The following is a 14,649-nucleotide window of genomic DNA, read 5'->3' on the forward strand; positions in this document are numbered from 1 at the left end:
TAGCAGCTTTGTGAGTCATAGCCAGAACCTGGAAATAACCTAAATGCCCCTTGACTGAAGGATAAGGAAAATCTGGTACATTTACATAATGGAGTACTACACAGCAGAAAAAAATGACATCTTGAATTTTGCAGGAAAATGGATAGAGCTAGAAAACATCATTTTGAGTGAGGTAACCCAGACACAGAAAGACAATTATCACATGTACTCACTCGGTTTTTAAACATAAAGCAAAGAAACCAGCCTACAAATCACAATCCCAGAGAACTAGACAACAATGAGGATCCTAAGAGAGACATACATGGATCTAATCTACATGGGAAGTAGAAAAAAACAAGATCTCCTGAGTAAATTGGGAGCATGAGGACCATGGGAGAGGGTTGAAGGGGAGAGGCAGGGAGGGGAGCAGAGAAAAATGTAGAGCTCCATTAAAAAAGAAATAAAAATAAAATAAAATACTCATGGGTCTGAAACCAAGATTGCTGAGCAAGAAAGCTGCCTATCCCAAACCCAGCAGCAAGGCACCTCTGTCCTCAGCAACAATGGCCGCCTCCCTGGACTCTGGTCCTGAGAACCATCCAAGCCACAGAGCACCACGTCAAGACAGCCAGCCAGGACAGGCCAAAGTTAGAGTGTCTACACAGAGGACCTAGTGGCAGCTCAGTCACCAGGAACCTGGCCAATACCAACTCCCTCTACACCACTCAATGACAAAAGTAGGCGGCCCTCACTGCCCTCTAGTGACAGGCAAAATGATGCCACTCCTGAGGAGTCCCAAGGAATGCCAGCAGTGTTTCTTCATTGCAGTCATGACAAAGGCGCTGAGCAATGCAGGTGAGGCCTGTGGGCTGTTGGCAGGGAAAGGGGTGCCATGTACTCAGCTGTGCCCAGTGGCTGTAGTCTCAGTGGAGACATCTAAGCTATTTGGAACGCAGACTACAGAACTCAATTGTTGTTTCCTTCATCTGGTTTTCTGCATGTAAAGGGAGCAGTGGGCCACTTCCCACTGACTGGCTCCTGGCTGTCTGGCTAGCTTATACCCCAAAATAACAACACACAAATTGTATTCATTTAAACATTGCCTGGCCCATTATCTCTAGCCTCTTCTTGGCTAACTCTCACATCTTAATTAACCTATTTCTAATAATCCGTATATATCTCCACGTGACTGTGGCTTACCGGGATGAGTCTAACCTTCGTCCATCTAGGAGAGGAGAGCCATGGCATCTGCCTGACTCTGCTTTCTTTCTCCCAGCATTTTGTTCGGTCTACTTCACCTATCTAAGCTGCTGTTCTATCAAAAGGCCAAGGCAGTTTCTTTATTAACCAATGAAAGTAACACATAGACAGAAGATCCTCCTACATTATTTCTCCTTTTTCTGTTTAAACAAAAAAGAAAGGCTACTACACCCACAGTCCCAAAAAATGGACTATGAATATTTTCCTTTGTTTTAAAAAAAAAAAGGTGGGGGGGAGTGGTGCGGGAGAATTGTCTGTATTCTGTCAATCATGTTTTAAATAAACACTGATTGGCCAGGAAGAAAGTATAGGTGGGTCAACCAGACAGGAAGTAGAGGCGGGGTGATGAGAAGAGGAGAATGCTAGAAAGGAGGAAGCCCATTCCTCCTACTTCTGCACAAACCACCAAAGAAGGAGGATGTAACTACCCGGCTGAGAAAGGTACCGAGCCATGTGACTAAGATAGATAAGAACAATGGGTTAATATAAGCTACAAGAGCTAATAAGTAGACTGAGCTAATGAGCCAATCAGTTTTATAATCTTACGGAGATCTCTGTATGATTTTCTTTGGGGCTTGCCAGCTGTGGGAACTGGACAGGACAGAAACCCCAACAAGCAGGCCCCTCATGTTACATCTGCACATCAGCTTTCATTGCTGATGGACGCAGCCATGTCTATTGCTGTCTTCTAGGGCTTCCCAGACACCATGGTCTACGAAGACATCACTGAGATGAGAAAACACAATGTCATGCTTAGAAAAAGGGGAGAAAGGGTAGAGACCAGAAATTATGCCCACTAGGTCTGATTCGGTCAAAGCAATGTCAAGTAGAGTCCCTGAAGATACTTCCAATCATGTGTTCACTGCTCATACCCTAGTGTCCTGCGTCAATCCACTGCCACATGCCAGCCACTGACCAGGAGAGCAGTCACATCTCTATGGATCATACAGTTCTGGTCTCTAGACCCAAAGTTCCTACCCAGACTTGACCTCCAGATGAGGCTAGCCCACTGAATCTAATTCCTTGGCTCTTCTACTCTCTCAGTGTCTCCATTGGGCTTCCCATACACAGATATTCCAGAAGCAAAGTCAGACAGCTCCAAGATGTAAAACCAGCAACCCTAGGTCATCTTTGACCTATGACCTGCTGTGGAATATTTGTTTAACTATATAAAGAAGCATTGCATTTGTTTATGTTGTTTAACTATATAAAGATATGTTGCATTTGTTCAACTATGTAAAGATGCACTGTTGTTTAACCTTGCCTGCCGAAGGCACCTGATTGGTCTAATAAAAAGCTGAACAGCTAATAGCAAGGGAGGAGGTATAGGCAGGACTTCCAGACAGGGAGAATAAGTGGGAGGATAAATTTAGGCTCGAGAAAGAAAGAAAAGAGATGCCAACAAGGCATGTATGTCAGACATACAGAATGAAAGAAAGGCTAAAAAGCCACGAGGCAAAATGTAGATTAATATGAATGGATTAATTTATGTTAAAAGAACTAGTGGGACAAGCCTAAGCTAAAGCCAAGCTTTCATAATTAATAAAAAGTCTCTATGTTCTTATTTGGCAACTGGTGACCCAAAGAAAAATCCAACTACAATGGCCTTCATGGGAGCCTGTAGGGAGAAAGGAGTGGTTTTTTCCACAGAAAAGAGAAGTGCAAGGTACCTGGTCCCTCAAAGTCCTAGGCACCAGCTGCAGAGCAAGGAGTGCCTGAGGCCAGGGCAGGGGCATTTAACGACAGAGTCATCTCTGAACTCTGTCACCTCCAAAATGACAAGCCTTATCTGTCTTACGCTTTTCTTCCAAAAGAAAGGAAATGTGGGAACAAGGGTAGGGGGTGGATGAGAAGAGGGTTGGAAAGTCTTTGTAATACAAGCATCACCTGAATATGGATTCCCAACATCCACCTAAAGCCAGGGGTAATAGTGTAATAGTGATGCCTGCAATCCCAGCACTGGGAAGGTAGAGACAGGACACTAGGCAAGTCAGTCTAGCTCCAGGTTCAACAAGAGACTGTCTGAAAAAAAAATGAGGTTAAAGGAGGAAGCAATGCAAACCCCTGGCCTTATGTACACATACTTACACACACACACACACACACACACACACACACACACATACACACACACACACACACACACACACACACAAAGGACAAAAATGGAGATGGTGTCTCCAGGATCCCATCAGGAGGAAGGGTCATGCCAGAGGGACCTAAAGTGTGACAAGACCTTAGGGCATGGCTGTGGGAAGTGGACTACTGAACTGCGCTGTGTGTTGGACATGGGCTAGGCAGGGCAGAGTTGAGAGAGCACCATGGGACAGGATAGCTGACTTCCAGAATAATCTCCATGGCAACAGAGCTAACCACTCAGAAAGTGACTGCATTCAGGGTGGGAGGGGGTGAAGTTTTCTCTGGTGCTTGAATAGAAGAGGGAGTTTCACATTTTATCCATTTCTACATCCCTTAACAATAAGAACTTATTTAAAAATCTATGAATATGTAAATACCACTTTAAATATGGATATGCAAGACATACAAAGCAACAGTCCGGGTAAGAAATGTTAATGGCAGCTCCCCTAGCTGAAGAGCCAAACAAGCAAACAGGTCCAGAACCCTGGCCCTCCCCCACTCCAGGATAGTGGGGGAGGACACAGGCAGGCATAGAAGGACAGCAATCTGGCCATGAAGAAGGAGCATGCCCATTACCCAGCACACACAGGGCCCATTAGCAGTGGTCTTTCACTCCCACAGTTGTGCCTCCCTAGACCACGATCAAGAACAGGTAGACATACCTTGGGAACTCAGAACATTCAATAAAAGACCCAGACCTGGCTCTCAATCCCAGGATGGGCTAGGTGTGCTTTTTGGGGGATGGGGGACCCAGACTTGGTCTCAAGGCAGAGCAGTAGAACAGAGACAGCCTGAAACAGAGGAGTGTCTTAAACAGGGCCAAGGTCAAGTTAGGGTTGGGGCGCGCGCGCGCGCACACACACACACACACACCCTATGGCACTCATCAGCCCATCTCAACAAAGAACTGGATGGCAAAGATCACACAGCACACAGGACAGGAAGAGAGCTAAACCCTCCAGGGAGACACCTGAGACAGATGGCCACTCATCACAAGGTCTTTCCAGTCTCTACCCCCCCCTCCCGCTCTCCCACTAATTAATTGGTCACAAAATTTATAGACTTGGTTGGAATAACACCACTGGGGAGGCTCGGGAAGGCAGCCTCACGGAGCAAGCAGGCAGGGCTCCGAGTGCTACAGGCACCATCTCATGTCCAAAGCTGGGCACTGCAACCAGTTGCCAAGGCCTTCTGAGGCTGCCCTGTGCCGAGAGCTTAAGCCAGGCCCAGTTCCAGCACATACACAGCTCTTGGGGCAGTGCCACTGGGTTCTGTTCCTGCTTTAAAAAAAAAAAAAAAAAAAAGGCAAGAAGAGAGAGTATCTCAAAACAAAAAGGACAGGCAAACTTGCACAGAGGGGCCAGAAGTCCCCAGCTACACATGGTAAGTACTGAGGGAGCTACCAGTCACACTCCGGATTCTATGTCCCACCTGCCCTTATATTCCTTTCAGAAGAGTGTGCTAAGGGAACTGTATAAAAAGTATGGTGTCAGATAACAGCTCAACCTGGAACAGCAGCACACTGGGTCTGTTCTATGGCACCCAAACCTACCAGATGGAAGGTGACTTTCCTAAGGCACATACAAACAAGACTTCAGGCAGAGTGCTATACAGCCATGCTCAATGCCCTTGTCTGGTAAGCGTGTCAGAGGAAAAGATGGTGGCTGGGGCCATAACTTGGTAGGTAAACCAGTCTACCAGCAAAGCAGCCCACAATGCCTAGTGCATTCTGCAAACCAGGTCAAAACCAGACCAGATCAATTTGGTGTGGGCAGCCTTCAGGTTCAAGCCCAGGTCACTACATGAGTATCTCCTGGGAGGCAGGACTGAGATAAAAGTTAAAAAAGAGGATCAGGATGGAGGGAATGTGGCAGGTTCAACGCTGAGGCACCCCAGCATCCAAAGAAGGGCCATGGAGCCCACTGTCATAAGGAGGGGTGGAGAGGCAAACAGTACACAGTACCTCTCCCCGTGTGACTGTGGCTCCTGGCCAGGCAGTCCTGGGGCTGGAGGAGGCTAAGAGCAGCATGCCCCTTGCAGGACAGCTATGGGTACTATGCCCAGCCCCATGCCACTAGTGCTGCAGAAGGCATCAGACAGGGTTCACCCTTGGGTAGCTGCTCTCCACATTTAAGTGTACACTTCAAGTCGCTTTTCATTCTATTTTGCTCCCTCCACACCAAAAAATAAATAAACAAACAAACAGTTCTGGTATTATAGGATCCAAACAAAACCCACATCCACTAAGAAATGTTCCCTCATCTACTTTCATAGCCATATGCTAGTGAAATGCACACACTTTACACAGGTTCCATACTTCTGTATCATCATGCCTGCGCCTGCACATGAGTACATACACACACACGCACGCACGCACGCACGCACGCACACTTAGACTTTGGCTCCTCCCCAATGTCTCCATCTCACCCCTTCTCTCTGCAAGCAGCCCAGGATGACACCATTGCTGCCCAGCACTCTGTATTATCATACCCACTGATATCAGGCCTGTGCTAAGGCCCAGTGCACACAAGTCCTACCAGAGCCGAACTCTGGTTCATCCTGCTTGGCACAGCCTCAGCCCTGGCACAGAAGCTGCCTCCCGGGTATCATATAAGAGAAAACTGGAGAGAGCTTATTGCTTAGGCACTAACTGGAATGGGTTGTGGCCATGCTCATAGTCCTAAGCCATTCAGAGGCCCCAGGATGAATCAGGTAGGCTAGAGTTACTTGTGACAGATGCCACAGATAATGCCAAGTGCCAGACCAGACACAGGCAATATAAGGTACCAACTCCCAAGCTCAGCTGCTGCCACCCCTGGCAGAACAGGAGGCTAAGTGACAGGACAACAGGGAAGGAAGATGCAGACGGCCTTACAGGCCACAGCCAACTCAACAGTATAAGCCCAGGCCTATGCGGCTGTCAACAGCTCTGGCTCGTCCAGCTCAACTGCAGAGAGCACGTGCTGTGGCTGCAATGTTGTCAGACAAGCCAGGCACAGACCCTGCACTGAGGCAGACAAGCAGATGGACACAGACACAGTTAGGCAGAGGCAAATGTATATTCATTTAAACAAGAATCCTAGCTTTGACGGGTTTGCCAAGCCACAAGGGGAAATAAGACACAAGGCTGAAAGCATAACACTCAGGCACGTTGGAGAGGAATGGAAATGCGGCCAGGAGGGGGTGCACAGATCCTGGACTGAGCCAGCACAGGAGCAAAGAATGTTGGTGCTGTGAGAACAGCCTGGCAAGGAAGCTGCACCCACTCTGGAGACACAGCACCAGGGGAAGGCTCAGGTGTGGGGACAATATGGCGTGACCTGAGTCATAAAGTGTCCCTCGGACAGCTGTGTGGAAAGCAGGTGTAGAAAAGAATGACACAGTTTGTCGCTTTAGAAAAAGCAGTGACAGAGAGTGGCATGAGTCCTAGAATGGAGAAAACAAGCATGCACTTCAACAAGACTTGAGACAGGGCACAGGCATGGGCCTAGAAGGATGATGGTGAGGCCATTACAGACAGATCATTGCACAGAAAACAGGTGGCAAGACAGTGTCTGTCTGGCCAACCATGCAGGGCCCACTCTGGCTGAGTTTTGGAAACATAAGTGTTTGTAACCATACACCATATTCACAACCTCGGTACTAAACTGAAAGCCATGGAGCTCGGCCAACAGCCTAAGCCTCCACAGCTCCATAAGGAGCCCAGACAACAGTCAGCTCAGAAACAAGTATTGATACAACCAATCTACAAATGAAGGGAAGCCTCGGCTATTAGGGACATGTCCTCCCTGTCCCAGGAAGGAAAGTACAGCCTCTCTCGGAGTGTTCCTCCCTAGGCCCCAGCCAAGTCTCTAGAGGCACATGAACCGTGACTGGCGGCCCCCAAAGGAACTTGGTCTGGAACCGCTGAGGACAGGCCTGTGGTCACAGTGAGCAGGTCCCACTGCATACCTGAAACACACAGTGGGGGCTGCCATGGACACGTGGAGAGAGCCCACCAGAGGCAAGCTGACTCAACTGCTCTGCCAAAGCCCATTCACGCTGGTGGAAAAAAACCAGATGGACATTTAAGACCTCCGCCTCTGTCCCTGACAAGCCCAGGAGCTAGCTCATGCCAAAACAGTAAATGGCTGCAATGAGCATAAGACCTGGCAGGGGGCACGGCTATGGGAGATGAGCCAGGCCAGGGCTGGCTGCTCGCTGCTCCTCTCCTGCCCACCCAATCAACCATAACAAATTCCAGCATCATCTCCATTGTCATGCATTCATCTCCAGGCCTGGCCATCACCAGCAATCATCCACCAAAACCCATCCTGCCTGTGGTGCCCACTGGGAACACTCCAGTGCCGGGGCTGTCATGTCTTCGGAACTTTTCACGATGGCTCCACAAACACAGATGACAATGAAGATGACTATGGTGCCTACTCAGGCCCTTGTTTACCATTCCAGACACCAGCCTATATCCTTTATGGTCCATCCTTCACCCTCCTGTCCACACCCCACCCGAAAAGGTGCCTTCACTGTGGACAGGCTAATTAAACTGTCCAAGGACAAAGTGCTCCTCAGTGATAGACCTGAGATCCAAGCAAAGGCAACCTGAGTTTGGAGCCAGCAATAACCCCCATCACAGCTCCAGGGTGCGGCGTGACACCCCCTTGGAGGCACAAAACATGCCCCTGCATCATTAATCTTGAGCACCTGTCACTGGCGTTGCTGGCCTCTAGACAGCTTGAGAGCATTATAACTCTTGCGGGCACCGGCTCACACAGGTGACAAGGCCTCATTATACTACAGGATGCTCTGAGAGGGTGGCCTAACTGCCCTAGACAAACAGGCAAAAATTATGACTCTGATGCTGAACTTAACTGGCTCTGGGGAGCCAATAGGAAAGTCAGGGCACAAGCTCCGTGCACAGATGGGGTAACACCGTCCACTCACTGTCCTTTTAAGGCCCCTCTGATAGACAAGCAGGTGTCGACAAAGACCTGGACAACAGGAACCTCAGAACTCAACACGCCTGACCCCAAATCCTGCCCCAGGTCTGCAGGCACAGGATGCTCCACCCAGCAGCAGGAGATCTTCAGGACTACAGCCACAAGGTGAGGCCACAGCAAGTGCAGCCCTGGGTGTGAGCAGGTAGCTCATGAAAGCTGGCTGGAAAAAGTGTGTCTCAGTTCCAAGAGCTCAGCCTGGCCTACATGGGTGGAGCAGACAAGGCAGAGTGGAGGGGGAAGCACCCATGTCCACATCTCTACACAGCTTGTCTCCGGTGGCTCTGCCTTACATGACCATCTCCGGAGGTGGCAGGCTAGACAACTTGAAGTGGCCCAGACAAAAGTTTTGTCGGGACCTCCTTGGCAACCCGGGTTATGACCAGAGCTGTAGCATGGATGCTTAGAAGACTGACAGACTGGTTCAAGTTCTGTTTCTACTGCCTCCCTGCAGATCCACTAGGGTTCAAATTCACCTTCTGAAAATGGTTGAGAGAATGGGGACCACGCCTACCTAGGACAAATCAGACACTGCCTAGGATGTGCTAGGAAGAGTATTCCAAGCAATAAAACACCCATGGACACTGGCTGCTCCCATCACAGATGACAAAGGGGCCCTGCTCTCTCTACCACCCCTTTCCCCATCCAGCAAAACACAGAAACCCCCTCAAATCCCTGCACAAGTTTTCTTGGTTCTGTCAACATTCACAAGGCGCAGGGGACCATCCTGTAAGTGTCTGTCTACATGATAACCTAACTGAGTAGTCAGTGAGCCTCTTGTCTGACACTTGGCCACAGCACTTCAGTACAGCCAACAGGAAGCCGGGAAGTAGTGATGGTGACGCAGATCTGGGCCCCTGATCTCCTGACTCTAAAGAGCCCCAGCAAGAGCAGAGGGGACTTTCGGGCAGTGCTGGACAATGAACAGAGGATACACTCAACATCTACAACCAAACCCCAGGCAACAAATCCTTAGCCACAAAGCCAAGAGATAAATCAGCCCTACAGGACAAGAAGCAAAGCTGGCACAGCGAAGAGGGCAAGGCTCCTGACACTGTAATCAGATCCTGTGCGAAGGTGCCGAGGATGCACAGGCAGGCCCTGACAGCCCCATCCATATCCATGATGGATGGTGCCCGTGAGCAGTGCACGGTGGGTGAGAAGGGGAGCAGGCGCAGCCCGATGGCTCACAGTTGCCTTCAATGGGAATGTACAGCCAGTGCCATTCTTGAGGATTCCCTACTGGTACCCACTGGGAAAGCTGCCCCTTTGTCCACCAAGGAGGAATCCTCCCAATCCTGCTGCACATATCCTGAACATGGACCCTTCCCATCTGGTCCTCACGAATCAGAGAACTGCCCAACACCAGGGATGCAGTCCCCAACAAAGCCACGCAGAGACATGTTCTCCACTTCAACAGACAACATTCACCTGAGCAAAGACGACCAGATCCTCTCTGCCTACCTAACAGGCCACATCGTCCATGCCTCCATCCATACATGCCCTGTAACATTCTCCCCAACCCCTACTCCCCTCTACCAGCCCCCACATCCACCTCCTGCTACTCAAAAACCCCAGCACCCTTATAGGAGGAAGTGTGCGTCCCACCTCTGGGCTTTCACCCAAAAAAAATAAAATCAACTGGATGTGATAACAAGCACATTGTGCCAGCACTAGGGAGGCTGAGGAAGCAAGATTAAGAGTCCAAGGCCAGCATAGGCAAAACAGGAAATTCCAGGGAATCCTAGGTCAGTCTTGAAAACATAAGGAGACAATGTCTTTTGAAAAAAATCTGTTTCAATCTAATGAATTCAGAACCACACCTAACCAGCCATCCCATCTCAAAGGTAAGATGATCAAAGGTAAGAAGCACTTGCTTCCCCATCACATTTGCCTTGCTTCTGGCTAGCTGGAAACTCCAGGGTATGACATCATCTGATCTTCCCAGAGGCAGATGACATCAGTGGCTCTGCCTCCTTCGGTGAGGCCCCTACTGCCCTGCACCTCAAAGCCCTGCTTAGCAGCCTTACCAGAGGCATAGCTCCATCCCCCCCACACGGGCCTGCTGAGGTGACTGCAGCCAACACACAAAAGCCCAACTCTAGCAGCACTTCGCGCCCCAAGCAGATGGACCTACACACACTCACTCTCTGGCTCCCAGCAGGGGTACCCGATGCCAACTTTCAGACACAGTTAGGGTTGGCAGAGGCAGATGACTCACATGCCGGGGTGGGAGGGGCTGTACACCTAAGTGAATGTCCCCAAGACTGGAGGTGCTGCCATGCTCTTCACAGAAGAAAGAAGCGGTGGGGGGTCCTGCCTTCCAACAGTCGATGAGCATCGTGGGCATCCTGAGACCACACTGAACAAAGTCTGCACTTTCCTCACAGCAAGTCAGGGCTGAGGAAGAGGAGGAAAAGACAAGAGAAGGAAGACAGATGGAAAGAGGAAAGAGAGGATGACCAGAGGAGGTGAGAAGGTAGATGAGAAAGAGAAGGGGAAAAGAGGGAGAGAGAGAAAGAAGGGAAAAGAAGGAAGGACCAGAGGGATAAGGAATTAAGGGAAAGAAGGAAAAGAAAAAGGAAGAGGGGGAGGGGCAGGAAGGGAGAAAGAAAACAGAATCAAGCCATGGCTTATGAAGTTCAGGGCAGGGGTTTAAAAGCCACAAAAGAAGCAGTTTTGTTTGCAAGATTCAGACATGGTCAATAGGTAAAAGAACAGCAGACAAATGCACAGCATGATGGGAGTGCAGGCCACTGCCCTGCTTAACCATGAGAAGTGACCAGAACCATAGCCCTCCAGCACATGACCTGAGCTCATACTGATGATCTGCTCCTCAGCAACTACACGTCACCCACAGGGCCCTGCCCATTCCTGTGGAAAGCTGGGCCCACCTGTAACACCCTCTTCAGCACATGCGGGCTGCACCTTGTTCTCTCCTCTCCATGTCATCTGAATCTGCCTAACTGTCTTCAAAAGGCCAAGGGAAAACACTAGGCCTTGCAGAGTCTCCTGGTCCCATGAACAAAACAGTGGAGACCTGCCTGCCCTGTAAAGCCCAGGACCCAAAGGCTGAGGGGCCCAACCGCTAAGGCCAGTGCCACCTAGCCACCACCCCATCCTGAGATCTGACTCCATGTAGAGCCTGCATTAAAGGGAAAGGTGGGGCCCAGGACCTAGTACACAATAGGCTGGGAACACAGAGTCTCAGCTCATCTCCTGAGTGGCCTGAAACACGATGCACCAGAGAACCCAGGTTCGTAACGACCCACCCCACCAAAGTAACAACTACCTTTAACTAGGCCATCTCAGGTTCCAGACATGGCACTGGACTCCACAGTGATGACTGGTTCCTACCTTACTAAGAGTGGCCCCTGCCCCAGTCTGACAGTGAGGAGCCCTGGAAACCTAGGCCCAGCACCCCATAGCTGTTGCCTCTCCACTCCTCAGCTCAGCAGCTCAGCTCTGCAAGCCTCACAAGCCAGGCAAATGCTTAGCCGACTCCATGAAAAGCCTACTTTCAGGCTACAGAAGCCACAGAGAACAATTGAGTCACAGGTCCCACGTGAACTCAGGCACAGAAGACCAGTACATAAAAACCCAAAAACAACTCATCTTGGAAAAATGTTCCCCGGGAGGCAGAGGCAATACTGTGGACCATGCCTCTCCTCCCTGAGATCTGCTCTCTAGGGACCATTACATCCTACAGAAGAGAGCGAAGCACCAGGCATACACACTTACAGTTACAGGTGTACTGGCTCAGAGGACTCCCCAGCCCTGTCTGCCCCTGGCACAGGCAAACACAAGCCAGGTATGGTGGAAAATGTACCAATGGGCCCCCCTGCCCCATGGCTCTTGGGCAGACCCAAGTCTTACTGTGTTGGTCACAACAGTTAACTTCTGGGTGGGAGGGAATCGCAGACAGGTTTCCTTCCCTTTAATAGTTCATTCCGTTTTATAGTCAGAGGAAAATGAAGAGGATCACCAGGCAAACGTTCAAGCTTTAATTCCAAATCACTTTTCACGCCCGTTTCATCTGACAGTGGCTTTGAAAGCAAAAGGCAATCTTTATCATGTGAGCTTCCTCAAGTAAATGGATGTGATTATGTCCAACATAACCAGATGCCTCTAGAAGCCAATTTTCAGAGTGACATCAGCGCTCAATATGAGAAACCCTTCCTTCTGGCTAGTAATAAATGATTAAACACTGTCTCCACAAAAGGACAAGGCTATGACTGGATCATCAACAATAAATGGGCCAGCTCCATGGTTCTCCCTAGCGCTTGTCCATGCAAGGGCCAGTCCATTCAGGGCTCTTGCCCTGATTGCTGCACATGGCCCCTCCCTCTGGCTCTGCAGAAGCCAGTCCTACTGGCCTTACGTAGCTCAATCACACATCGAATGACCTTGGGCTCACCATGGCAACCCCATCTTCCATCAGTATAGGATCTGAATAGGCACACACCCAGTTTTGGTCACTGAAGGGCATCAGCTGGACTGAAGCCCCAAAAAAGTCTTCCATTTCCAGAAAAGACTCGAAGATTACTTTTTGTCTCTGGATGTAACACTAAACCTAGGATGACACCTCAAAGTCACAAGACCATCTGAGCAGCCAGCCCCAGGACAAAAGGACAGGGGACAAGCCTAGCGTGAAAGAAGACCAAACACATTTGGCTTCAGACTCTGGTTCTTGGCAGAACCCTAAAACTCTTGGGCTCCACTGGGTGAGAGGCATGTGGGCTCTCAACAAATTCCTCTGCTAAAGAGATAAGCTGGTCCAGCCCCACAGTGCTCAGACTGGAGCTGGTCACAAAGGACTAGAAAACAGAGGGCAGATGCTCCTAGCCCCAACCACTGACTTGGGGCTGGGCTGTGAAGCTCTTCCCAGTAGGATTTGGACACTTTGGGGTTAGTGACCGCAACAAGGTGGTGGGAGGGTGGTGTAACTGAAGAGAGTGAACCCCGACATTGCCTGCTCTGAGCACCCTCCAGCCGGCTGCTCCTGGGCTGGATGTGTCCGAAGAAACCAGGAGTCTCAGCGGAGACACTCTCCTGACTTCTGAGAATGCACAGCCTGAGAAAGGGTGGTGGGATGGGAGTGTGGGTGACCTGGGGATCTGACACTTGTGACTGACATCTGAGCAGACCCTTAGTGTCAGGGCAGAAACATAAGGCACACAGTTGGTGTTGGGCTTGGGAAAGTAGTGAAGGACAAGCAGAACGACAGGCCAGGTGGGGCCTCATAGCTGCCCCTGGACTTCCGACTGGACCAGGGAACACACATGCCTGCTGCTAATCTCAGGGTGAGATTTCTGTCAGTTGTGATCAAGGGCACAGGCCAGATGGACTATTCATGTCTGTGAGCACAAAGGTCTGCATACATCACACATGCATGTAACCCAAGGGCCAATCAGAGTCCACACACTGCCGGAAAGCTGCAAGGCTCCTGATCTAGGCAGGGACTCGGGGTCAGGAAGACCACTTGCAGAGTGCCTCAAGCTAAGACTCACTGCTCTGTGGCCTGTGAGGCAGCATCTAGTGCAATGGCTCAGACCGTGGGCCCGTGAGGCACAGCCATCTCCCAGTGCTGTGACTTGCATGCATGCAGTTTAAATGAGTCCACCTGAAGCAGTCATATATGGAAGCAGATGGAATGAGAGGTCTTTAGGCCACTGAGGGTAATGACTTTCAAAGGCACTGAGATAGCTCTCAGAAACCCTTGGCTGGTGCTCAAAGAGCTGTTAAGACAAAACCCCAACCCTTCCCCTCTAGCTTTCTCCAATATGCAAGTTAGCATGAAACATTCATGCATACACAAACCTATCATCTGTTGGCCTAAGCAGAGCTATGCCCTAATAAGACCATCATTATACCCTACAAGAATAAAGTTCTTGAAAAGTATCCAGCCCCAGGTACTATGTAACAGTAATGGAAAATAGACAATCACTTCCAGTAACCCAGGAGAAAGGTACACAGGACTCAAACTGCCCAGAACAAAGTACAGCCAGAGTCACCCAGGCCACCTATGTGTTGGTACAGCCAGCCCCACCCAGGCCACCTACCTATTGGTGATGGCATTATTCTTCTCCTTCAGGGTGAGCTCTCGCTGCTGCAGCTCAACCACGAACCTGGAAAGGTCCTCTGGAGTCCTGAGGGGGTAAAGAAGGCACACTCAGTTCCTGCTCTCCCTGGAAACAGACCAAACTGTGTGCACAGAACAAAACATCAAAAGTCACATCATCCACTGGCAATTAAGAGATCTGCATGAGAGATTCTGAAG

At 49.9% G+C, this 14,649-nt stretch overlaps 1 protein-coding gene across 1 annotated transcript in view; it reads right to left on the reverse strand.

Annotated features, from left to right (window-relative positions):
- Nucleotides 1-14,649, reverse strand: part of Mad1l1 (mitotic arrest deficient 1 like 1) — a 317,149-nt gene that overhangs the window by 237,803 nt on the left and 64,697 nt on the right. The window contains exon 10 of the mRNA XM_038345544.1: nt 14,432-14,518. Coding sequence (XP_038201472.1) covers nt 14,432-14,518 — 87 coding nt within the window. The remainder of the gene's footprint in view (nt 1-14,431; nt 14,519-14,649) is intronic.

This window comes from Arvicola amphibius, chromosome 10 (assembly GCF_903992535.2).
Source record: "Arvicola amphibius chromosome 10, mArvAmp1.2, whole genome shotgun sequence".
NCBI lineage: Eukaryota > Metazoa > Chordata > Mammalia > Rodentia > Cricetidae > Arvicola > Arvicola amphibius.